Source organism: Acanthochromis polyacanthus, chromosome 13, assembly GCF_021347895.1.
Source record: "Acanthochromis polyacanthus isolate Apoly-LR-REF ecotype Palm Island chromosome 13, KAUST_Apoly_ChrSc, whole genome shotgun sequence".
Classification (NCBI taxonomy): Eukaryota; Metazoa; Chordata; class Actinopteri; family Pomacentridae; genus Acanthochromis; species Acanthochromis polyacanthus.
The window spans coordinates 41,210,370-41,236,453 of NC_067125.1; the positions used below are offsets into that span (position 1 = coordinate 41,210,370).

Here is a 26,084-nt window from a genome sequence, read left to right on the forward strand (position 1 = left end):
TGATATTAGATTTTTAGGGAGAGTGCCAATACCAATTTTGTGGAGAAAAAAATTCCAATATTGATATCTTAGTCGATATTCTTTACATAGATATATTGAATATATATAGCATGTCAGAGCTACATTGAAAGGGGAAATAATAGGGTCCCAGTTTCTTAACTTTGTGACTCCACAGCACCATCTGCTCCACTGTAACACGTGCTCTGCTACATGTGCTGTGGTCGAGTCGGAGTCGCTCTTGCTTGACAAACTATGTGATGACACTGTTTGCAAATTATCCTAAGTATCCTTTTACTACATGATGTTCTGTTAAAAATAACAATATAACTATGGATATATGCAAACAACAACAATATATTTGTGAAAGGCCAACATTAGCTGATAATATCAATATATTGGTTTGGATTCTATTTACACCATCATTACTGTTATTAGGTACAGAGTTTAGAATGAAAATCTCCATGTAGGCAAACAGGGCATTTAAATTCATAACAGCATAAATCGTGTAACTTTAGGCACAAACAGACAAATTCCAGCCAGTCAGTAAAGCTAAAGTTTATTTCATATGAACATTTTTGAAAACTGGATATATCTTTGGTTCTATTATGTCTTAGTCTGCTTTATATAATATGTACATAGCTGTATACATATTTGCATTTATTCCATAATTACAAATATTACAAATATTTCACAGTGGAGTGGAAATTTCATATCAAACCACTGGATTAAAGCAGATACAACAGAGTTGCTTTAACACAGCTTTGTTTGATACACATTCAATATTAATTCAATTCTGAATACGTCACCGTTGAAATGAAATTAATTCTACCTCGGTGATGAAAAAAAAGAAAAAAATACACACATTTAGGAGCATTTATAAATAATATATATGTGTAGTGAGTTTATCTATTAAATAAAATGGGCTGTGTTAGAAATGACATCCATACAGTCTGCTATACATTACGGGAACCAGCAGGTGTAGATGAGGAAGGACACCCCACAAAACTGAATAAAAATGACAATGGAAAATAAAATGAAGGCCAAAAAAATCATAAAATATGACTCTGGCTTTATTGGGACAGAGAGGGGTTGGTTTTGAAAAGCTGGTAGAAAACTAAACCTAAATTTGCCTTTTGTCTGCTAATTAGCCCAGAATGATACGAAAACCTAAAACATGGATGGTTAAGGAGGAAAAAAATGACAAGAAATCAGAAGGAAAAGAAGCGAGACGACCGCAGGGAGGGAGAAAGGGAGACAGCTATCATAGTTTGTATAGTGATTACCTCCATCGACCTTTTAGTACAGATACGCTGTGATTTGCTGCAACCTCTCTGTGCATGTGCTCATTAACTGTGTCTCCATGGCAACTGAAGTGGCAGTGTCAAGGCTTGAAGTCACCCAGGCAGGGGGTGACCTTGCCTTTGACAAGCGCACACAGCTGCATCCATCTCTCTTTCTCCCTGTCTGTCTCTGTTTCAGTCCTTCCAATTCTTGAGTCAGCTGCCCCTCTGTCACCCAACCCAAAGCTAGCAGACAGGAGAAGAGCTGGCACCCTCATCCTCTTCCTTAAAAAAAAAAGCCAAAGCAGTTCTTCCTCTGTGTCTTGCTCAGACTTGACTTTGTGTGTAATGAGACACAAAAGGACGTCCAGCTGTCAGGAGGTGTTACTGGGATCTGAAGCAGGAAGAGCACGTCCCGCCTTTGTCCTTCTCTAACTGAGGGGTGATGGTGTCGGGGACTTCTGATTGGAGCATGTCGTTCTCACTGGAGATGATGTGTTTCACCAAGCAGTTGGCTGCTTCGTCGATGTTGATGTTTTCCTGAAAAAGAGAAGGAAGAAAGAGCAGCAGGAAGGTAGTAAAAGAGAGATGTGAAATATGAAAAAGTGCAGAGACAGAGAGAGGATAAATCGATGAATGCAAACATCGGTACGAGGCGCTGAACAATATGTCAAAAACGATGTGTGCAGGAGGAGAAGCCTGTGAGAGCAGGTGAGTGAATCAAATGGACCATCACTAAACTGAATAGATGGATGAAGCAGCAGCCAGCAGCCATGATGTGAACACAAAGTGAAAAGAGATTTTTGTATGTGTTCATTCACAGTGGCTGCCAGGGGTGGAAAAAAAATTAAAAATGTGTTTAGTGATCCAGCTAGCTGAACTGAAGTAAGAAACGCCTGCAATGACTCCAATCCAAATGATAACAATTGAATTTTGAATAGCTGATCATTTCTTCAGTGATCTGGAAAGACTGGAGCAGCAATAAATGAGGAATGACAAAGAGTGTCTGTGGTTGTGCTGTAAAAATACAAATTAAAACAGAATTACTTTAAGTCAGACAAATAAAATCACTGGATTGGTTCGTCTCATTTTGTTCTATACTCTTGCTTTATTGCAAATTTAAATAAGGTCTATTTCCCCATGTTTGTATTTTTTCTTTATGCTACCATCAGTGTTTATTTTGATGGAATTTACCCTTACTTAATTGAACACAAGAAACCAAGCTGATGGCATCCAGTAAAGGTCTGCATCACATGGATCCCCATTTATACCTTTTTTTCCTGCAAACATCATAGAGCTATATGGGAATTCTAAGAAACTTGTCTTGCCTCATTTACAAACAGCCATCTCCTCCCAACAGAACAAACCACAAATGTCAAACATCTGTTCTCAACAGCATCTCTGCTAAAGGATTTAGAGCAACAACAAACAGAACTCAGAGCTGATAAACCAGAGAATCCACCCTGGGTGTTTTACTGAAGTTCACATGAGGAGAGAACAAGATTCATTATCATTATCATTCATTATCATATCATTCATCATTCATAAGATCTAACAGTGTGTTTAGAATGATGTGAAAGGTTGCAGAACAACACAAACCCATCTGGCTTTCAGACCCACTGTTAGATCTATAAGAAAAGACTCATCCGAATGAAAGTGAAAATACAACAAACAGCACATTCTCTGTGCTCTGCTAACTGCACTTCTCTCTCTTGTGCATGCAGAACATGTCCAGAGTTGTTCAAGATAAAAGTTTGGAATAATTCTTGGTGGCAGGTCATTCAGGCAGCGAGCTCAGAATGCTCTGATGTGATACAGACTCTGGAAACACGTTCGGCTCAAAGGGCGACTCTGTATGTTCTTGTTCAAACGGGATTTGAGGCATTACAATACACATTATTCAACATTTATGGCCTATTACTATTTCTATACACAGCTACGAATACAACAAAGCTGGTTGCAAAATGGCAGCATGCAGTCATCTGTGCAACTAGTCGATTTTTCATATTCCAGCTCCAACTATGCATGATTTTTCAAAAATGCCACAACTGCTTTTTAGCTTCTAATTTCTTTCATGTATTTACTGCCTTGATTTGAGCCATTTAAATACTCAATTTATCACTGCCGTCACTATTGTCGATCACCTGTTATTTCCATTTAATCCCATCGTCTTGTTTGTTGGATAGAAACTAGTTTTAGTATTGACTGTATGATAAATTCAAAGGCACACATTTTCTATTAATAAAACAGCTAAACATGTTTCCTTGATGAGACTTCTCTGAGAGCGTTTTATTTCTGGTTTGTTGTTCTTGTCCATCACACAGCTACAGTGCAAAACAGTTCTGATTAAATACTGATTTTTCTTGCAGCACAGTTAACTGAGAGTTTAGGTCAAGGTTTCTTGCATTTTTTGTGCTGCATATGGATGTGTTAAGAGTATGTGTCTGTGGGGCGAACATCTTAGTCTAGTTTCTTCTCTTACCATTGAGCTGTGAGATTCCTTGCTGCCACAGTCAGGACTTGTGTCAGTGTGTTGCTCGTTTTACAGTCAGCAGCCACTCACTGCATTCTTTAAATCCTGTCTGTCTGCATGATTTAGACTTGAATCAGTCTAGACTGGAATTAGTCTTGTACTTTGACTATACATTTTACTTGTGCTCTTTATTTTAATATATTCTCCTGATTTTGTGTGCGCATGTTGTTGCTATGCTACCTTGTATCACATTCAAACTGCATCATTGGCTTTAGACAAACTGAAATGTATTTGGTAATGTGTCCACATGAACACATAGTACCACTGTAGAAGCTGAAAATCTGAAATATCTTAAGTTGTCTTTTTAGACCAAAGTTACATTTGGATCATAATTTATTCTAAATGATATCCAACTCTCAGGAAGAAAGAGAATTTCACAAAATGTCAAAGTAATCCTTCAAGATTTGTGCAGTCTGTGGAAAACAGAGGGCTGATATATTCCCTCAGCATTCTTGGACATCCTGTCTGGATGATGGAGCACCTGATGTGAGTGCAGCTGACCTGGAATAACACGGAAGGAACTTCCACTGTGAGACAGAAAAAGCAGCAGAGCTCCCTGATTTAGGCTTTATTCATATGCAAATGCTGAACAGACTGCTGGTTAAACTCAGCACTTTTATCGGACTCCCTCAGATCCAGAATGTGCTTCTGGGGGTATCTCCACGGGGTAATCAGCCTCTGGGTCTGACGGAGTCAAAGGAGTGAGCTGCCTCTTGAGGACATTTGAACAGAACGGACATGTCTGCTGACACAGGGGCTTGAACCTCAGAGCTCCTGTTGAATTCTTTTTTTTCTTCTGTGTTTCTGCTGTGTGTTTCCGTGCGTGTCTATTTGTGTAGCGTTCTCACCTTAGCAGATGTCTCGTACCATCCCACAAAGCCGTTCTCCTGGCAGAACTGCTCCATCTTTATTCCATTATTGGTCAGTACATCCCGACCCTGGTCACATTTATTAGCCAAAAGCACAGTGGCTACATGTTTCCCATTGGCTAGTGTCAGTTTGGAATCCAAGTCCTCCTTCCATTTTGTGACGGCCTCAAAGGAGGCGGGACGAGTGACATCAAACACGATGAAGGCACCCATGGCTTCTCGGTAATACACACGGGTCATGTTGCCGAACCGCTCCTGACCTGGAACACATAGACAAAGACACACATGCAGACACACATACATAAAATGATTACTGATTGGTAGCAGTGTGAATGTGTGCAGACCTTCCGTATATCTGTAGCTATATTTTTGTGCTTATCCAGGGTTGTAGTGGATGCAGGTTAAGAAGGTCACTGAAGACATCCTTCTCCACAGCAATATTTAGCTCCTATTGGAGGTTCTCAAGGTGTTCCCAGGCCAGATGAGATATGTAATCCCTACAACAACAAGTAGGGTTTAGGACCCTGATTCTGGGTCTCCTCCTGGTTGGATGTGCACGGAAAACCTTCAAAAGAAGGTTTCCTAATCAGACGCACAAACCACTTTGACACCTTTTGATATGACACTTTGGAGCTCCCGTTGGATGTCCAAGCTCTTCACCCTCTCTAAGGCTGAGCACAGTCACCCTACAGAGGAAACTTATTCGTGCTACTGGTATCTCTGACCTTCTTTCGGTCACCACCCACAGCTCTCAATCATAAGTGAGGGATAAAGGGGAAGCCTTTATTTGTCAAAAACACATTAGGGCATTGTGAAATGTTGTTTTCACATATCCCAGTTGGGGTCAGAGTGCAGGTCAGAAATGCTACATACAGTGCCCCTGGAACAGGAAGGGTTAAGGGCCTTGCTCGAGGGCCCAACAATGGCAGCGCTGGGGTTTTATCTTTCTGACCTTCTGATCAGTAGCCTAGAGACTTAACCGTTGAGCCTCCACTGCCCCACATTGGACCGTAAGGTTGGACTGTGGAAAGTTAAATCAAGAGCTTTACCATCCAGCTCAGCTCCCTCTACAGTTATGACGCACTGGTACAACACCAGAAATACTGCAGCAGATGCTGCACCAATCTGTCTGACCATCACTCATGAACAAGAATCTGAGATACTTAAACATCTTTGCTTGGAGCAGCAACTCTCCCCAAACCCAAAGGGAGCAATTCACTGATTTCCAAAAGAAAATTAGGGCCTCAGACTTGGAGGTGTTGACTCCCATCCCGGCTGTTTCACACTTGATTACTAACTGATAGTGCACGCTGAAGGTCATGAGCTGATGAAGCCAACAGAACCAGGTCACCCGCAAAAAGCAAAGACGTGACAATGAGGCTCCTGAACCAGACTCCCTCACCACTTTGGCTGCACTTGATGAATATCACAAGTAGGCTCGGAGACAAGGGGCAACCTTGGCAGAGTCCAGCACAGCACCCACCGGAACTGTGTTTGACCTTGTTCTGAGACTAAAAGTACAGCTTTTACTTTGGTTGTAGGAAGATGGAACGACTCACAACAAGGCCTCCAAAACCCGATACTCCTGCAGTACTCATTACATGGTTCCTGGATGAGGATGAATGGTATAACCTCCATGAACACCTCAGCAACCTAACAAGGATAAAAAGCTGCCTTTCATACTATCATTGACGCACATAAAGAAATTCATCTTTTCATTCTGTTCCCTTGTACACAGAGATGAACATCCCAATGTCACACAGAAAGCTGGAGGTCACTTTAGCAGCAAACAGGCACAGATTCTAAAATACAAGTTATTCTGTTTTCTCATTCTGCTGTTTCAGATGTGCTCCATTCTCCACCTACTTCACCTGCACTCAATTTACATACATGTGCTGTTTACAGCAGCAGAAAGAGGGAGATAAGATGAAAACACAGATAGAGGCAGAGTGGGGCGAGGAGAGATGTGTCTTTGTTGTGAGTGTGTGTGTGTGTGCCCGCCTGGCCGATTGTGTATAAAAATTCCTGAGAGTAAAATTAATTTGATAAGCCCTGTTGAAATGCCTTATCCACACAGATTTTCCCATCCATAGTTTCTGCTCCATCAGCCTCAGCTGCAAAATAGGTTCAGGTTGCGGGACAGACATTGACTAGCCCAAAACCTCAACTTGTGTCTCTACAAGCAGTTTGTCATGGTGGTCAAGATGTCAGTAAGCAGTAAGTTCATACTGTATGTGTTTATTTGATTTTTGGTGAGTCTCACAGGAGTGTTTGTCACATGGACAGGTGGATCAGGGCACAGGGTCAGCAGCAGAACAGCTGGGAGAGTGAGATTCTGGCTCAAGGACACATCAGAGGGACAGATGCTTGTTGAAACAGGACCTAAGACTTTCATGTAGCATTACAGCATACCAAGCAGCAGAAAAAGCAAAGTGCTTTCTGTACAATGACTTTAGAGAGGATGCCTAAACCCCTACAACAAAACCAGGTATTTCTCTAAAGAGTAAACAAGCAAAAATGTGAATCTTTGGGAATTACTAATTATGAGTTGAAAGGTGAATGAGTAGAATTTGCCTTCAGACTGGCATATAAAATACCACCTTCTGGAAAATAACACAGACAAAAATAGAAATTCTGCAAAAGAAATTCTCATGTAAGATAACCAGTGAGTGGTGCTCAAAATATGAATATGTATACATACTGAGGCTCGCTCGTTAAGGTGGTAAAACTACCACAGCTCAACATAATCTGTGTGATTGCAAAAGGCTTGAATACTATTTAAAACCCCTGAAATAAGCCACAAATCTACCTCACTTACATGGCTTAGGCCCGTGAAGTAAACCCTGTCACCCTTATCAGAAAATAAATATAGCAGTCAAAAATAGAGGTTCTTCTTGAGGTTGTTTATCTTGGGAGATGCACAGAAACAGCAAGTGAGAAATGTGGGCATCGGTGGCATGAGAAAACTTCAGACATCATCAAATCCCCTAACAGGCTTGTTGTGCTGGATGAAAAAAGAAGAAAATTATTTTTTGAATGCAACTAATAAATGTCGGATAGTAACTGTTTCTTTGCAGCGAGTTATGTGATACTGTTATGGACACAGCTCATCCCAAATTATGCAGAAAGAAGATTAACAACTTACGGTAATCACCTCCAACTTCTACGTGACTTCAGAGAATACAATACAAGACCTGGAGTCGTTTTCTCAGAAGGAGATTCTCATCATTAGTTCATAATAAAAAGCTTTCTGTATACAGAAGCTTGGGCCTCAAATCTCCCTCACATGAGGTTGAGACACATGACTGCTTTCACTTACTGGAAAGAGCACAGAGGAGGGGAGAGAGCAGCAGGTCAGAGGATTCTTCTAAACCTCAGCCGACGCTCATGTGACATGAGACTGCTGTAGCCTTCAGGTTTGTCATCTCAGCCAGCAGCATCACGGTCAAAAGCTTGTATTATTTCTGATTTCTGTGCTCGCCCAAGGCAAAGTCATAAATTCTAACAAGAAAAGATATTAGAATTTGTTGTCATTAAAGATGTTTACCTTCCATCCCACTGATGTCAGTGAGAAAACAACCGAGTGCATGCACACATATTACACTATGCCAGCCGCAGATGATACAAATATATAACACAAATACTAAAGTTAGAGAGACAGGAGGTGTCCTAGAAGTCAAGAATGACGTTCAGTGTACATAACAGTATTGTAGAGATGAGGTTAGAGAATGAGATAGGGTAAAATTAAGATTACTGATAATAGAAAATAGTGGATATTTGACTGAATTACTCGCTGGGTCAAATTTAGGTAAACGCACGTGTTGTGGGTTCGTTACACAGTTTTAGAGCAGGAATACCAGGTTTGGTGAACAGATTGTGCCAAATCATGACTATAATATAGGAGACATGCTTGCATTTGGTCCTATAGGCTGCAACCTATGCTCCCATGTGGCTCAAAATTGTACGAAATTATTTTATTTTTAGGCCAAACCAACCAGCCAGTGCCATAATTTATGCTAAAGACCTGAAACCATCCTCAGGCAGTCATGGCTGCTTTCTGTTCTATCATGTGGAACCACGATGTTCCATCATTAAGGTCACTTTCAGGCTCATTTTGAGTCTAAATGGTGTGAAATTAACCTTAGCCTTTTCACATGGGATTGCAGAATTGTGTAGCGAAGTGATTTGGGATGAGGAAATCCAGCGGGTCACCTGGTACAAACGGTTAAGCCTGGATAAGCCTTGAAATCATTTATTATGAGAATGGTTAAATAACAGCTGTGGTCACATGGTTTCTGCTCTAATGTCTTTTCATTCCTGACCTCAAGTTATCTGTTTATGTAAAACAGACAATTCTTCCAAACTCACAAATCAGGCCTCTCACTCTGAGCCATCATCCGTACAGAAAGAACATAAAGTCTGTACTTTCCTTTTGAGCAGGTAAAATCTGATAAAAATGTTATGAATTATTTGGAAAGCTCTGGCCCTAACTTCAAATTGTGCCCATGGAGGAGAGGGAAATTGATTTTGGAGCTGCCGTTTTATTGTGCTTCCTTAAATAACTTGACATTTGACAAAACATCCAAAATAATTATAAACATAATTTCCTTCATGACAAACTGCTTTCCACCAGCACTCGATGTTAAAAGTACATTTCCAAACTGGACCCCTGAGGTTATTTGACATAAAAGACAATTTCGCTAGACGATGTACATTTATTTATTTTTCACCAAACTATTTTCCTTATTTTTTTTGCTTCGCCTGAAGCATTTTCTAAAGAATATTAACCAATAAACTAAGATTTATCTGGGGGGGGGGGGGGGGGGGGGGGTTGTTAGTTTTTTTTGCCCAGTGTGTAAAATGCCTCCAAATTTCTAATATAATTATTTCTTTGGTGACACAGGTTTCAAAAACCTGTGACAACTTTAAAGAAAAGTTCACAATAACCAACTTGTGTGACTTTCCGGTAACTTCAGCGCAGCCTACAGTATGTTTGACCTCCAGCTATTCCATGTGAGCTGTGCGTAAAAGTGGCTCCGTACCTGCGATGTCCCACAGCTGCAGACGCACCGTCTCCTGGTCCCAGTTGAGGACTTTGAGCGCGAAGTCCACCCCGATGGTGGCCCTGTAGTTGGGGCTGAAGTTGTGGTGGACATAGCGCTTTATGATGCTGGTCTTTCCGACCCCGAGGTCCCCTATCACAAGGATCTTATAGAGGTGCTCCTTGTGGTTGTTCTGCATGGCGACCGAGGAGGAGGGCGAGACCTGAGCATGAATCCACCGTAAAGGAGAGAACCTGCGGATGAAGGGGCAGAAGCTGAGGACAGCGCAGAGAGGAACTGAGCAGAGCTGGGAACGAGGAGGGGAGCTGAGGTCCGCCCCGGCCCGCACAGCAACGCACACGTCTGGACCTTGTGACTCACGCAGGAGAGCTGCAGGGATGTGTAGAAATCCTGGAGGGAGTGTTCAGATTACTTACAGCTAGTTAGCAGTTAAATGAGTTACTTTAATAATGTGCTAAAAGTAGGTACTGTTGGTAAAAACTTCTGTATCTAAACTATTATGAGAAGCCCACATCACCCCCCTCCTGACTGATAGTCACTTTTAATTGCAGGTCTGTTCTTGGATGATGGTGAATTTTTGAATGAAATCTTTTTCCCGGTGGAAAGAAATGAGAAGAAGTGATTTTTAGGTTTATATACATTTTGATAGCACAACACAGACTGGCACGTAAGAAGAAACAAACTTGTTTTTACTGTTTGGATGAGAGTTTTGGATTTTCTGTTAAATTCAATAAAAACTTCTAAATATCTACTAATAATACGTAAATGTATCTGAAGATCTTTGGGGGAGCATGGGGTAAAAAGTCCCCCACAGACACCACTGATTTCCAATATTGTGTCTGATTTCTTAGACATCGTGTACACCATCATATACATATCAAAATACATAAATACAGTAACATAACAGCTGCAGCAGTGAATAAAAGCTATAATTATGTGTGTAAAAGGCTAACTAGCTTCTTGAATGAGAGGTTAAACATTTTCAAGAACCTAAAAAGAAAAAGTTGAGTCGCATTTTACCGATGCTTCAGGAAAAGCTTGAAGACTGAGAATCTACAGAGACAACAACAATAATAATCTCTGTGTCATTATGCTGCACTTCATCAAATTTCTATGAAGTCTATGAACAGTTTTGGAGACAATGTTCTCTAAGAGGCAAACAAAAATCAATAATACTCACGAAGAAAGTTCATCCTAAGCACAAGTACAAAGTAGATATGGATCAAAATGAACTGTAAAGTAAGATTTGTTACAATTACCAAGTTATTTTAAAATGACCCTTTAATGTGTTAAGCATGCTTTATGTGTAACAGTTACATTTTAAAGAAAATAGACATCACTCAACTTATTCTGCTTTTGAATTAAACTACTGGATTTATTTTATCAAACAGAAGCAACATGTCAGTGTTCGCTGCAAGAGGTGGAGACGTAGTTAAGGCAATAAAAAGCATACTTCATGTTTAGCTGCTGAGTAATGAGGTGGACTTAAGAGTACGATATTTCCTTCAGAAATGAAGAACAGGCGTAGCGTCACACTTCACTGGTTAGATCTGAACATTTATCTGAACATTTGTACTCACAGAAGACATCCTTTAACCTTCTATAGTCATTTGTGCTCATTTTATGACATTTGTTGTAGCCTCTTGTCACACATACTTTTGTTGATGCCATGAAAATCTTTGCTGCACAGAAAACTCCTGAGCAGCACTGATCAAATATGACCTTACATAAAGTCCAAAATACCATTCAGATCCATTTTAAATAGTGTTCCTCCTTCATACACACAAAGCAAACAAAACATAATTTGCAATGCTTTTATTCCACCAAATTACAGAACAAAAATGCAGCAAAAGGGAGGCAGAATAAAAGGCACTACAATCAGTCGCTTCCCTTTAGTAACTGATTCACAAATCCCTTTTAAATGCTCCACAGGGAACAAACTACCCTTGAGAGAATCATGGCAGTCATGGTTTCAATTTGATGCAAGGACAACAGATATACCAACTCTCCACTGGGCTTCCCTGAGACAAAAAAATTCAATCAAGATTTTGCACCTGACAAGCAAACACAAACACTGACTTCTCAGTTCTCTTAAAACTGCTACAATTGGCATTCACAGTTTGTACCAATCCATTTGGATTCCACGTTTGCACTGGCAGTTACAGCCTGAATACAATTGTAATTGGCAGCTAATCAGTGATCGCTGAAATCAGCAAACAAAACATTTAAAAAATGGTGCATGATAGGCAGACCTCGCAAATTCAAATTCTATACTACAAGAAAAAATGGAGCTGTAGAAGAACAGTTTGACTGTTTACTACAAATTAAAATCCCTTTCAGGAGCAGTAAACAAATGGTATTTTGAAATACTTCTAGAATTAAAATGAACTAAAATAGAAACATCACTTTTTTATTTCAAATAATGTCAGATAGTTTACATGGTGGGTTTGGATCCAGCACCACCATTATCATCATCAAAAACTGTTCATTTAAAAAAAAAAAGAGAGAAAGTGTGATATTTATCTGTCCTGTCAGTCTTTTTTAATTCCCAATTTAAAAGAAACAATCCAGAGTTCATCATAAATCTCTTTGCTTTTGCCTTTTTCATGCATTTTAAATCGGATATTAAAAACAGAAAATGAAGAACCTGGGCGGATCGACAGACCAACAAAACATGTCACTTAGTGTTTTTAAGCCTGCGTGTTTTTCGTGGCTGTAAAAACATCATTCCCTCACAGTAGAGATCCACAGGCAGAAGAGGAATGACGAGGATGCAAAAAGAAAAACTCCAGCAGGCAGGAAACATGTCTCTGTGCTGATGCATCCACCCCGTCTGTGCTCTGGGAACAATTGGTTGAAAAATGTATGACCAAAATCCACCCATCCCTAGTGGCTGTACATTAAAATCTCTGACGAGCTAGATAAACAGTAACCCCTACAATTCAAGTTTCCCTTCGTTTACCGACCAACACAAACCAGCAAAAAATAATGTGGATGCACAACTGATAATATATAAGCATTTGACAGCTGACTAAAAAGAATTAAAAGTCTGGTTTTAGGCTTAAAAAGTGATCTAACTCACACTCTGACCGTGATTCAGATTTTGCGTTGATTTCCCTTTGAAATGTATCTCACAGCTATTTGGGACGTTGGCATTAAAGCTGAAATGAATAACTTTGTATCCGAATGTGTGATTTATACCATACTGGTTGGATTAGAAAAGAAGAGAACATAGCTTCAAATTTTCAACCTCATAAGCAAGCATTAAAGAAAGCCAAGCTACATAGGACACGTTTAATTTTCACGATTGTGACTGATCATCCAGATGCCTATTTCTCCCATGCTGAGTTTCCAGCTTCTATAGTTTGGGAATCGGGTTGGCTGCGACTGCGATGCTCTCGATGGAACACTCATCACTTCCCCGGCGAATTCGGAAGAAGCCATCCTCACCCCAGGTGGTGCCCCAGCTGTTCTTCACAATCCAGTACTTCTGTCCAGTCACGTGGCAGCGGCCGTAGCCCACCAGCAGCACAGCATGGTTGGTCAGCTCGAAGGGATTGAGGGTGTCTGTGAGGAATGTGTGGTGGTAGATGCCCTCCTTATAGTTCATGAAGTCAGGGTAGACCTGCAGACGGAGAGGAATCATTTATTCCTTTCACTTCATTTTTTCGCTGTGGAAACAAAAGGTCTACTGAGGTTTAAAGGATGAAGCAAACAAAACATTTTATGGAGAAGAAAAGGTTACATTTACATATTAAAGATTAAAATACGAGTTTATTGTTGGTGTTTTTGCTCTGTCTTTGGTTTGGATTTAACAGGACGATTTACATCTGTGCTCCAAGGGATTTAGACTAACAGAAAGGGATTTAGACTGTTAAGACTAACAGAACATATTGCCACATATGGTGATTTAGCATTCAAGGTAAGTTCCTGATACTCCAAATAAAGAAACAACTCTGCGCTCAGAGGAAGGATTCCATTTTAGGAAAGAAAATGACAGACGATGATGCTTACGTCATGAACATTCATCAAGTGTTAATGTCATTACTCTGACTCCCGGACGGGGGCGACAAAAGTTAAAAAGCTATTAACCTTCCTACATTTTTGTGTGTTTTGTAAATGGTTTAGTCTTAAAGGACCAGTGTGAACGATTTAGAAGGATCTATTGGCAAAAATGGAAGACACAGGAGTATTTATGATGATGATGTTTCTGTTTGTGTACAATCACCTGTGTCTTTGAATTGACCCTTCGCTAAGCCCCTCCCACAAATGGCTACTGTCCAATCCTACCTTAGCAACTGTAACTAGGCACGAGAGGTCTGTCAAGCTTTCAGCAGAAGAAGCGGTATGCGTACGGTACTTGCAAGTCCGACACTCGTTATTCGCAAAGCTTGGAGGGTGGTGTTCATTTTTTTTGCATTCCCCAAGCCAAAGACACAAGAAGAAAAGGTGCCGCGTGTGGATTAAGCACTGTGGGACACCGCATGATCAGCTGAATCCCTCCAAAATCAATAAGAACACCTACGTCTGTTCTAAGGTAAGTTGCTAGCTAACATTAGCTAACCGTAGCTCTGTGTGTTAGGTCAGATAACATTAGCAAAGAAAGACGTCTCAATGGAAGGTTACTTCTCTTAAAACTTGAGCTACTGTGTATTATTGGAGCAAAATAAATACTGGTGATATATAGCGACAACTTCTGACACTGGTATAGCATATATATACTAGCAATCTACGGGTCTCCGCCTACGCTCACGTCTGGCTTTGGCGACAACAACAGATGAGATTGGTACTGCATTAATGTTGTAATCCCTTGATTTGTGCCACTGTTGTGGCAAACTTGTACAAGATACTGCTGGGCTTTGCTGTGCCTTAATGAGATCAAGTGTATAGATCAGCCCCACTATATGTGAGCAATATCCTGGCACACTGTAAACAAACACAAGTTTAGCTTAGCAAGAAATGGGCAGACACATGATAATGACAGCTGACATAACATTAATTTAAATGTATATAATACATGTCGGCTTACCCTGCTGTACAAGAACATTGTTGTTCTAATGATTATTTTTGACGTGAAGTGACAATACATGGGGTGTTTGGCGCTTACACTGAGATCTGTGCGCTTTTCCCTCCATTTTAACATCCTCTTCATTTGCACTCCGCCAACATTTAATTTGGTGAATGTAGTTCTCAAAAGCATACTGGAGACCCTTCTGTCTGCTTCTCTCTGATATGGCTGTAGAATATGTCCAGAAATTTGCACATATCTCCTGAGAAATATCACTCACCGGTATCGCTAAAAACTCCATATTTCATGCTCAGAGGGAAAGCTTGACAGGCGTAGCAACAGTAACCAAGGGGGGCGGGGCTTAGCGAAGGGTCAATTGTTGTCTTTTCATCAACATAGAATGAGCCCTTTATTTCTACATTGGGCAGGCGGTTCTCTTTCATGGAGCATGTCTTCTTGTGTCGTCATGTTTCTACAGTGGCAAGGAATGGACAAACCAAATAGTGTTTTCGAGAAAGGGACCAAGTAACCCATTTACAAAATGCACAAAAGGGTCCGAGTATGAACAGTTTTAACTCATGTCGCCCCCTCCTGGCAGTCAGGGTTATGACACAAACGTTGCTGATGCATGCTAGTGACATCTGCTTCGCTGTTAGTAGCATTCCTTCTTAAACTGTAATCACAGAATTGCTTTTTTATCTGAAGTTTTAGGAACTTTTCTTGAGTGCGGCCTTGGTTTTTCCAACATGTTCCTGGTTGCTGTGACCTACTACATCTCTGCTGCTACACCTGCTACCCTCGCAGCTTAGCCAAAAACCAATCATTGCTGGCTGACAGACAGACAGAACATCACTACCAGTGCACCAGTGTGGAAATGTTGCCACAGAAAGCAGATTTAATACTCTGTATACTGTAAAAGGCAGAGAGCTTTACCAGGCACTAAGAGCTTGAATGTAACTGAAGCTAAACTATATGTAAAAGTCCTGCACTCTCGCTTCAAGGAAACGAAATCTTGACCAGAGTGGTGAACCTGACAGAGCCAAACCCCAGTAGTTTAAAGAGCACACCATGCATGAATAACAGAAACAGCAGCTAAACAGTGAGCAGCTGTTGTACCTCAAAAGCCACAGCCATTGGTCCATTCTTGACCAGCTCCTGCATCATGGCCATCTCACTGCAGCCACCATAAAACCCACCAACATAGTTGTACTCTGCTGTGTAAATGCGGCCACAGTTTTGAGGAACACCGCATGGAGAGTCCTTTGCAATGTACGGGAAGCACGATTCATCCACGATGCCGAAATCCTGAGCATATTTTCCAATCAGGTATGGGAACCCACCATCACACCCTTAAAAGGAGAGATCAACGTTAAATAAGGTTTGCTCAACAGGTAACACATTTGGAATTGTCAAGAAATATTTTTGCAGGTTGTCTTTAATTTCCTTCAGGGTAACCGATAAATTACGTTTTTTTTCCCCAAGACTCTTCAAAATAATTAGTGAAAATGCACTAATCAGGGCAGTTACCAACGCTTGATTTTCTGAAGGCAGTAAGGACACACTTTTCAAAAAATGCTATAAGGCTCCGTGTTCTGATTAGGGGGGAAGGCAGCCCAGAGTTTTCTACATACAGCAGTACTGTAATTTCCCAAGATCATTATGTTTTATGACATGAATATTCTACAGAGCGTGTCATTTATATTTTCTAACTGCTGCCCAGTTCATATCTGCAGTTCTCTGCAACCATTACTGTGTTATTACGCGAGTCCATCAGATCAAGAGAAAATGGGTTTTAGACTGACTGCTATTTTACCTTGAGAGTATTCAGAGCAGGAGACCACTTGCTGAGGGCTGAGGATGGGGTTTTCAGTGTTGTTGGTGAGGATCCGAACACGAGCTTCAAGCATTCCCATGGTGGCAAAGGAGTAGCAGCTGCCACACGATGCTGAAAGAGAACATCAGGATTTACACTGAGAAATCCCACTGTGTGAAAGAAAAAACACAACCTCCACTTCAATAAATCCCAACTAGCTCAAACGTGCAATTTTAACTCAAACCCTTTCTGGTCATTTCTGAGACTGTAATAAGCAGTTTTGTTGTACTACATAGCATTCTACTGAGACGTCCTTCCTAACCCTAACCCTCCTAATTTCAATACTGCTGACACTGTCAACAAAAACTCCCAGCCTCATGCCAGCTGGTATGACACCCCTGAAATAAAGTCCTAACACCTTAACTGCATGCTTATTCAAGAATACATTATAGCATTCAGCACTAAACGTTCTGTAACGCTCCTGCGCAGTACATAACTCATCTGCAAACATTATGCACAATAATGGAGTAAGAAACAGAAACGGATACACCGATTAAAGAAATTGGTCACTGTACTTGGTGTGAGATATCCAGTTCTTAATAAAATGCTCTGCAGAAACAAATTAGGTAAGAGAACAAAGGCTGCAGGGATTTGCTTGCTGGGTGGTCTAATTGTAGTAATGATGCAAGTCAGGGTGACACCAGGCATGAACTAACCGTGACGTCACCCGTTGGTTTCAACGACGAGAAAATGAAGCCTGGATTTTGCTACTTCCTGGTCGCCGTTTTGGATTTTTTGGAGCCAGTGACGTAAAAAGCGTCAAACAGACTGGACCGGAGAGCAACTAGGGGCAGGATTGGCTGAGGACTCTCTTATCCCGCCCACATTTTACCGCAGAGGCTTCTGTTGCTGTCTATCAAGTACAGCCACGCCCCCTGGCTCCGCCAACTTTAACGATTTATTTAAAATTCAGTATTGATTCATTTTAAGATCGGCCACCTGATCTCTCATTTTGACCATGAAAACTAACGGGGAAAAAATCCTGAGCTGTAGAACATCAGTCTATCAAATTTTATTTTCTCCAAAAATGAATTGGGGTCTATGGAGAAAAAGCTTTTTGGAGCCAACCCTAGTGGATGGCGGGATATTGCAAGTTTTTGACACTTCCGGGTTGGCTTCAATTCTGGAGCCAGATGCTACGTCCATCTTTATATACAGTCTATGGGTGACACTGAGGACAGTTTTTATTTGGGTCCAAGATTTTATTTTCTTGAGACCAATAAGGTGTAACAGCTATTCAGTTACTTTAAAGATCGACACTGGTGCGGTGGAACTTTTGCTGTTGCAATTCTGAGAGGATTCAATGTGACAGTTAAAACTCTCACTGCACTGGATGAAGACTTAATTTGCTAAAATGACCGTTAGACCTGCATCAAATCAACACTGGGTTGCACAGAACATTAAGATACAGCGATGTTCCTATATACTGGCCCACTGAATGAGAACTCCTTAAATATTTGATACCAACCAGCCACAAGCATTAAAAGCACTGAGAGATGACGTGAATGGCACTAATCATCTTGTTACAATCTAGTAATATGCTGGGAAACCCTGGGTCTTGGCATTAATGTGGATGTTAATTTGACACGCAGCAACCACCTAAACATGGTTCCAGATGAAGTACATTCATCCCCCATGGCACTCCCCAATGTCAAAAGCCTCCCGCAGCAGGACAGCGCACACTGCCAAACTATAAAATTCACCCAGGAACAAATGGAGGAACACGAAAAGAGCTCAAGTCGCTGATCTGCTCACTCAAAGTCCACAAATCCCTAAAGATCCAGTGCTGGTGTCCTGCTGTCAGATACCACAGGACACCAGAGCTGTTTTGGCAGGAGGAGGGGAACATGCACAGCATTAGTCAGGAACTTTTAAAGCAGTGGCTGATCAGTGTAGAGGCAACTTTTCAACAGACTACAAATCTTTCACAAATCATCTCATCATGTTCACATCATGTGTATAAAGGCTCTTATCACAGGGAAAATAAAAACATGATTATGAAAAAACACTTATGTCTGAATCAGACTAGTGCAATTTTTCAATCATACAAAGAGCAATGAAACCAGATATCAAACACGCATTTCATAGGTGTCTGCTGTATGTGTGTCAAATACTGAAATAACACGAGCAATATCATAGCATCTTATGAGTATCTGTGCAAGGAAGCCTAGCAGGTTGTCAAAATACTGCAAATAAAAGTAATAGGAGCTATGACTCAATGTGTGGGTGTTGCTGGCTTCACAGTCTACGTAAGACCAGCCAAACCAATTTATCTTCAGTCCGACCAAATTTCTGTGAACTGCAACAGAACCGAAAAAAAGAAAATCTACCTGACTGGATACACTGAAGCAAAATAAGCTCGACAACCCTGCGCAGTGGCTTACAGGGCTTCAAGAGAAACACTTCAGTCCTCTCCAGATCCTTAAACCCCACCCTACAGAGGCCCTCTCAGACACTCAAAGTACTCAGCACGCATAATCTCTCCACTCACACACTAGGCTGTGCAGAAACACAGTAGGAGAGCACAAAGCAGACCCAGACCTGCCAAGAGGAAAGCAAAGTAGCTGGCGAGCTGCTGTTCAGCGTCTGGTCAGATGTAAAGGTGTGGCTTTGCCTAAATCTGATCCTCCCCGTCTCCTGAGTTACATTGTTTGCATTTTTGTACTACATTTCTAATAACACATATGCACATTCAAAATACAGTTATCATTCAGTCATTTGCATTGCAGCAATAAAAAATATTTCTAAGGTTTCTACAGGAGGAAATAAAAGTCACCTTGGTTTCTCACAGGGCTGACAAAGTTAACACCGTCAACATTTCTCCAATCCCAGCGCTCAGGAAGAGCTGCCGCCATCTTGGCTACATCAGCTTTCACAGGCGCAGGCCGAGCACGTCTACAGTAAAGACAAAGAATCACATTTCAAGGACATTTTCCTTCAGCATCGACAAACAAACAGAAAACTGAATACAATGCCTATGAAACGTATAAATCCCACTTGAAGGGGGTGAATTACTTATTTTACATTTTCAATTAATTGACACTACCTTGTTGAAATCGGCCTTTCTTGTAAACTGTTGTCAAACAAATATTGAACTGACCGTGATTCAGGGTTGAAAAGCAATAAAGGGGCTAAATACTTTTCATAGCACTGGAAAGATAACGCACATAAATCCACCTTAGATAAGGTGGATCTAGTGGTCTGGGTAGTATCTGAAGTGCTTGCTTCACGTCTATTGTTGGTAAAGTATGTGCTTATTTTGCATGCCTGGAGACCAGCTGGACTGCAGGGATTTCACACACATTCCACTAAAAGCTGTATGAGGGACCAGATTACTTTTCTTGATTTTAAGAAATCCATATGAGGAGGATCAGCATTCATCTTGGTAAAAGCACTGATCTGTTTGGGTGATGATGGAGTATTAGTAATGTGTGTATAAGCACCCCCCCCCCCCCCCCCCCTATATGAACAGGACAGAGTCAAGGCTTCTAATTTAGGAGTGCAAATTACTCGTCTATGCAAATTAGTTTTTTCCCTCCATGATGACACCTTAGAATATAAAAGAGGAAATACAAGAATGTACTCACATAGGGATACGTGAGGCAGGCCCTCCTGCTCTGTACTGCAGCTCCTGCAGAGTGTACATTTCATGCTCTGCATAGGGCATGGCCTTCCAGGATTTCTGTACAGAGTTGATTGAAGCAATGAAGTCCAAGTTGTGTTTGTACGGCCTCTGAAGCAGCCTGAAGCAGGGTGAATAATCATATGTGAGGTTGATTTTTTTATTTTTTAAAAAGGCACTTGTCTTTCCCACAACAACAGAAAAAAGCACTTACATTGTATGAGCAATGTCAGATGGGTTAGCATGTACAGGTCTGACATGAGGCAGCAGTGCTACAATAAAAATAAATGCTTTTGTTCAGCCGCCAGTAGCTGAATGGAAAAGGTGAATTCCAAACACCTGCTGCAATAAACACTGTTGTTTCTCTTCCTGTCCTCATTTCTTTGTCTCACACTATGTTATTATCTGTGAAATAAAGACGTAAATGTTCAAAAGAAAAGCTACCTTTGTGAAACTTGTACTCTTCTCATTGATTACATTTTGTGTTTGCTAAGTTGCTGTCGTACCAGACTGCAGAATAAAGACAGAGGTTTCACATTTCTGTAACGGCTATTTTTAAGCTCCTGTTTATTGCCTCTACTACACATAGCACTTATTGCATAAGTCCTACATGGGACATCAGAATGCAACGATCCGTCTTTTCTGGGCTGTTCTTTCTGCTGCTCAACATCATTTTAGTCACAGAGTATGTATGCTGACTAACATGTGTGATACTTGTACATTATAAGACATTTTCTGGCATTTTAACATTACAGTCTCTTATCGTGATACTTTGTTTATTGCAGCTTCCACCAGTTACTTTACTGTGACTTAAAAAATAAGGACTTCTTTGTTCCTACATTTCTCAACATCACATCATCAGAGACCAAGACAAGGCAGCGTAGAGCGACCATCATCTGTCAGAATGATGTGCAGAGAAGATCAACTGGGTGTACATTTTATCATTTCATTCTGGAAGAAGGTGGAACCCACAGATTTATACGACTACCAAAAGGCAGCATGATGCAGTTTGAGCTGTGAATGTGTGGTGACATTTTTCCTGTTGCTGAGTAAGTGACTTTCAGAGTTTTAGCAACATGCAGGGTGAATAAAACTCTTGCCCTGCACCACCTTATTGCTTGTGAGTGATGTGGGGAAGGTCTAATCTTTGACAAGCATAAAAAAAACACAAAATGTTTGTAGGGAAGAAGATATCTAAAGTCCATTTACTATAAACAGTGAATAGAAACCTGAAAAGGTTTGCATTCAGAGTAGGAGATGTAAACACCGTGCACACATTAAAACACCCTCACAGACTCTAAAAATACAGCCGGGATAATGTTGATTCTCCTTTTACTTTTAAGATACAATTGTGTATGAGAAATATCACACTACAATCCTAACAAATACTGATAAGATAAACTAATATTTCTGCGGGTTACCTCAGACATTTGGGTAAAACAATGAAGGATTTAACCATTTACCTATAATCACTCAGATCACAAGAGATAGCAGCTTAATTCTACTAAAACCCTCTGACTTCACACTAACAATAACCAGATTTAAATCCAGCTGCAGCACAAAGGAAGCAGCTTCAACAAAGTCCACTTGTGTATCAGCTGTTCTGCAGCAGCTATGTTTTCAAATCTGATTTCTCTAATGCAAATTCCTCTTCCAGTCCCCTTTCGAAGGCTTACAAGCAAGACTAACCGTTCAGATCAGAGAGAGGAGGAACAAGGGAGGAAAAGTGCAGAGTAAAGCAAAAATATATAAACTGCACAGCAGACGAAAAGCAGCACTTCCTGCATCGAGACTGTGTACAAACAGATTTCCCCATGTCCCAGTGTGTCCATTGATGTCTTGAGTTTAACCCTTTAAGCTTCAGTCAATTCCAGCCGTTTCAGTACAAAAAATCGCTAATATTCTATTTTTAAATAAAAAAAATTACGAAAAATACAGGGAATATTGGACGCGCATCGGGAGGTGCATTTCCTTGAAAATGACCGATTCGGGGATTTTATACCGACTTCAGGACATGTTTTGGACAAAATAGTTTACTGGCTTGTGTCATCTGATGTAAAAGGTTGGATTATGGCCGTTTTTTATGGAATCTTTTTTTTGTGTGTAATAATAAACCCGGAAATGTGAGTCGCGCTGTGTGCGTTGAAGCCGTGTATAGAGAACGGATGGATGAATATTTGTTTTTGTCGGACAAATGTGTTTTTCTCACCCGCTGTGGTAATCACATCTGAAAGTGGTTTATACCGGCGGATTCATGAGAATCTAAGCTTTCCATCGGCGTATAGTGTTTGTATAATCGTGTTTGCAGCCGTCGGACATTCCTGAAATTCCTATGCAAATTAGTAGGTGTACCGCCGGCGGTACACTGAAGTTTAAGGGGTTAAGTAGATTTTAAATAATTTAAAGCATTCGTAAATTACGTACCAGCTATTGAAGACTGGTTTGATATCATGTCGGGGTGGTATTGGTTGCACCCTCTTCCCTACAAAGCAGCCCCAGTTGCGTCCCAGGACGTCATGGACCCACCCTGCCAGGGTCTGGTCACAGTAGCTGGTCACCTTAGAGCCCACCTGGGTGTACTGAAAGTACGGAGAGGCAAACAGGTTAGAGCTTTATCACTGTAATAACCTCAGATGGTTAAATATAAGGTAGGCTATTTTCAGTAAATCATTAACCAGTAAGTCATGTGTTTTGAGGAGGAATTATGAGTTCCTTTGCAGGTCTAAATTCCTCCATCAAATCATCCCCTTATACCGCTACATTGAGCGAAACTAAGAGCCAGACAATGGGGAAGTTGAACTAGATGTGAATGAAACATTTTGCGGGTTTGAAGACAGATTGACTGTGACAGACACTTCCCCCCTTCTCAGCGTCATGTGAGCGACAAGAAATAACAGATGACCACGAGATTAACTCTACTGCTTTTAAAGAGGGAATAGTTTGCTGATACCATGATACTAGATAAAGAGAGAGGAAACTGAGAGACAGTGAAACCACACCTTTAAATGTCAGGGAGTGCTTAAAAACCCCACAACGATGACACTTCCCCTCCAAATCTTTTCTCATAGATGCACAAAGTTCTTCACTGCTGAGAATGATGTGCTGGACTTTGACTACATTGTTTGTGGTCAGCTGAGCTCACTCAATAAAAGTCAACAGCGCATAGTAAAAGCAATACAGCCATTTTTTCCTTTTTTAAGTAGTCTGCAGTAGCTTTGAGTGCAGGGTGTGACAACTCAACCAGAGAGGAGATGACATGGCAAAATTCAAATCACTCAAAAAACTGAATGTGGTGTCTGTTCATCTTTTACCTTGAAAAAAGCGAACCATTTGTAGCCATTGATGACCACTTCAAAGCCCTGATTGTAGATGAGGGTGAAGAAGCCGGTGTTCCCCAGCTGGTCAGTGGCGACAGAGAGTTTCTCCAGAGTCAGAGTCACCGTGCTGTCACCTGTGGCTGATGAGGAACACCACAACATGCAATACATGGAGGGAACCTTCCAATCTACAGTCCCCAACCACAAAGATCTACTCAATTCTGTTAGCCGTTTTCATTCTAGTTTGTACTTTGCTCTCAAAGGATGTGTACAAAAAAAACACATGTATTTAAACAAGGGCAGCAGGTTTTAAAAAAGACAATTAGTGTCTGACCATTATGTGCAGCTATAGACATAAATAAAGTGAGCCCAATGTTAGAGCAAACTGTGCAGATCCACGTGATAGTAAATGCGGTTATTAGGATACATACAAAAGTACATATATTATATTGTTGCACAGTTAGCTTTAAGCTAATTTACATCACAAGACACAGCAGGTAGGGTTCTGAACTGAAAGCAGGCCTCAACATGTCACATGATCACCACAGGGATGAGCTATTATTTCCTTGTCTTGTGATCAGTTCTATTGTGAGACCAGTTTGTCTAAATTGCGTTTTCTTTACCTTCAGCAGAACAGTTGACGGTCTTGTCGTGTCCTACTTGGGACACCTGGAACACCCATGTTCCCAGCAGGTCCTCGTAGGTGCAGTTGGCCGGAGTGTCCCCCCAAGACCCTTCAACCCACAACAGAAGCACACACAGCAGCACACCGTTCAGCCTCATCCTGACTCAGCTAGCTTACCTTAAAACACCTTAAAACCGGTCAGAGCGGCGTCGGCTGAGAAAACACTGATAAAACTAACACTAACAGTTTCACCCTGCTTTCCTCTATTCCTGCTTTGACTCGTCTGCCGCCGCTGCGTGCTCTCACTGCTACTTGTGCAAACTGAAACTTTTCAACCACAGACCATTTGAATTGTCTTGTCAAGATAGATCCCTGCTACGCACATGCGCACTATTGTCTATCAGTTTTACCAAGTAGCTAACGGCTAAAGCAGACATGAAAAATGTTTTCAGTGTTTAAGTCGTAATCCATAAATGCTTCCAAAATACCAGGGGATGTTTTATCACTTCCTCTCATATAAATATGATCCATCTAAAGGCTCTATGAGTATCTTACACACTTTACACACTAATAAAAGGTCTACCTTGACATCAACGAACAAGGAAATACACGACAGTGAACGTTTTACTCTCAACCGTAATTTAGTCCTTTGTCGCCTTTTTGGTTTCGTTTTCCTGGTCACATGACCCGCTAGCTGAATGGAGCATGCGCAGTAGACCTGAAACGAGAAGCCGAAGGTTATTTGAAAACGCAAGGACAATATATTGTATGTTATTAATATTTCTTTCGTGTGTGACCGAAATTACTGGCAGTAGCCTGCGATTATTAAAAATGTGTTCAAGTACACTTTTATTGTGGCAAATTATTTTAGCTGTGATAGTATTTTTAATTAAATATCAGCAACCAGAAATAGTGTGTTTGTTCACAGTGACACAATAAATAATAAAGAAATAAGAATAAGTAAAGATTCAGAAAAAAAATTTGACAACTTCTTTATTAATAGTTACACTGATATGCATTCTTTAATATCTATGCTTCAGTTTTATATAGACTTTTGATGGTTTGTTCATATAGTCTACTATATGTGTTCTCCACAGCTCACAGTGTGTCATGACAGAACAGGCACAGCTTGGTGTTATCAAAAACAGTGAATGTGATTCACTTAAGAAGTGCCAGTTCTAATGCCCACTGACACAGCTGTAAGTGTGTCCAGAGTTTTCAAATGTATGCGTGACATCCATCAAGTATTCCCAAAACAAAACACAAAAAACTGGCATCCATATAGTTTCAGTCAATTTTCAGTCCTACAATGCAACAGTGCTTGTTGCATTTTAAGGAACTGCAGCCGCAGCTATGCAAAACTACATACACCTGTCAGTCAGTGAGGCTGCTAATGAGCACTCCAAATTATGAATTCAATGTTTGGCAATGGGTAAACTGCTGCATAAATGGTGATTATGCATGGAATAAGGTTAGAGAATAGCTTAAACAAGGTTGTGATTTTGTACAAAGCTTAAATTTCTGCCACGAAAAAGGTTAGTTACGTTTTATAGTTGCAGCAAGTGCAGCACGTCTGGTCCGAGCTACTGCAATAAAAGACTGCATCACCTGACGGGTAAAGTTCACAAAACTGTTTCCAAAACACCGTTTGGTAATAAGACGCTGCATTTTTAATTTGGTGAAAGTAAAAACATCAGCAGGGACTGTGATAACTTGTGTGATGAGCCAGAAAGACCGAATGATATCTCATTAGGAGCTTGCAGCGAGTGGAGCAGCAGTTTATTGTCATAGAGAGGCTCACGGATCACCCAGAGGTGATCTGAGTTTGAGCCTGGAGATGCCATTAACGATAATACACTTATCCACAAAAGGGACAATTCACATTAGTTTGTGT

At 40.8% G+C, this 26,084-nt stretch overlaps 2 protein-coding genes across 2 annotated transcripts; both read right to left on the bottom strand.

Annotated features, from left to right (window-relative positions):
• Nucleotides 1–539: 539 nt before the first annotated feature.
• On the bottom strand, nt 540–10,098 carry LOC110951403 (ras-related protein Rab-38). The gene is made up of 3 exons (XM_022194449.2): nt 9,725–10,098; nt 4,662–4,942; nt 540–1,820 (listed from the first exon to the last, which is right to left on the bottom strand). Exons 1-3 carry the CDS (start codon nt 9,921–9,923, stop codon nt 1,665–1,667), a joined length of 636 nt encoding a protein of 211 aa, XP_022050141.1. The 5' UTR covers nt 9,924–10,098; the 3' UTR covers nt 540–1,664.
• Nucleotides 10,099–11,545: 1,447 nt separating this feature from the next.
• ctsc (cathepsin C) lies at nt 11,546–24,558 on the bottom strand. The gene is made up of 8 exons (XM_022194455.2): nt 24,189–24,558; nt 23,560–23,705; nt 22,673–22,827; nt 20,214–20,369; nt 19,403–19,521; nt 16,567–16,698; nt 15,870–16,102; nt 11,546–13,370 (listed from the first exon to the last, which is right to left on the bottom strand). Exons 1-8 carry the CDS (start codon nt 24,346–24,348, stop codon nt 13,104–13,106), a joined length of 1,368 nt encoding a protein of 455 aa, XP_022050147.1. The 5' UTR covers nt 24,349–24,558; the 3' UTR covers nt 11,546–13,103.
• Nucleotides 24,559–26,084: the final 1,526 nt, after the last annotated feature.

Coding starts and splice junctions, on each gene's coding strand:
- LOC110951403 (XM_022194449.2), bottom strand. CDS start 9,923: ATGCAGAACAACCACAAGGAGCACCTCTATAAGATCCTTGTGATAGGG. Junction 4,943..9,724: donor GCAGCTGTGGGACATCGCAG/GTACGGAGCCAC, acceptor TATGTGTTCCAG/GTCAGGAGCGGTTCGGCAAC. Junction 1,821..4,661: donor GGTACGAGACATCTGCTAAG/GTGAGAACGCTA, acceptor TCTCTTTTTCAG/GAAAACATCAACATCGACGA.
- ctsc (XM_022194455.2), bottom strand. CDS start 24,348: ATGAGGCTGAACGGTGTGCTGCTGTGTGTGCTTCTGTTGTGGGTTGAA. Junction 23,706..24,188: donor CGTCAACTGTTCTGCTGAAG/GTAAAGAAAACG, acceptor GTTCCTCATCAG/CCACAGGTGACAGCACGGTG. Junction 22,828..23,559: donor AATGGTTCGCTTTTTTCAAG/GTAAAAGATGAA, acceptor CCGTACTTTCAG/TACACCCAGGTGGGCTCTAA.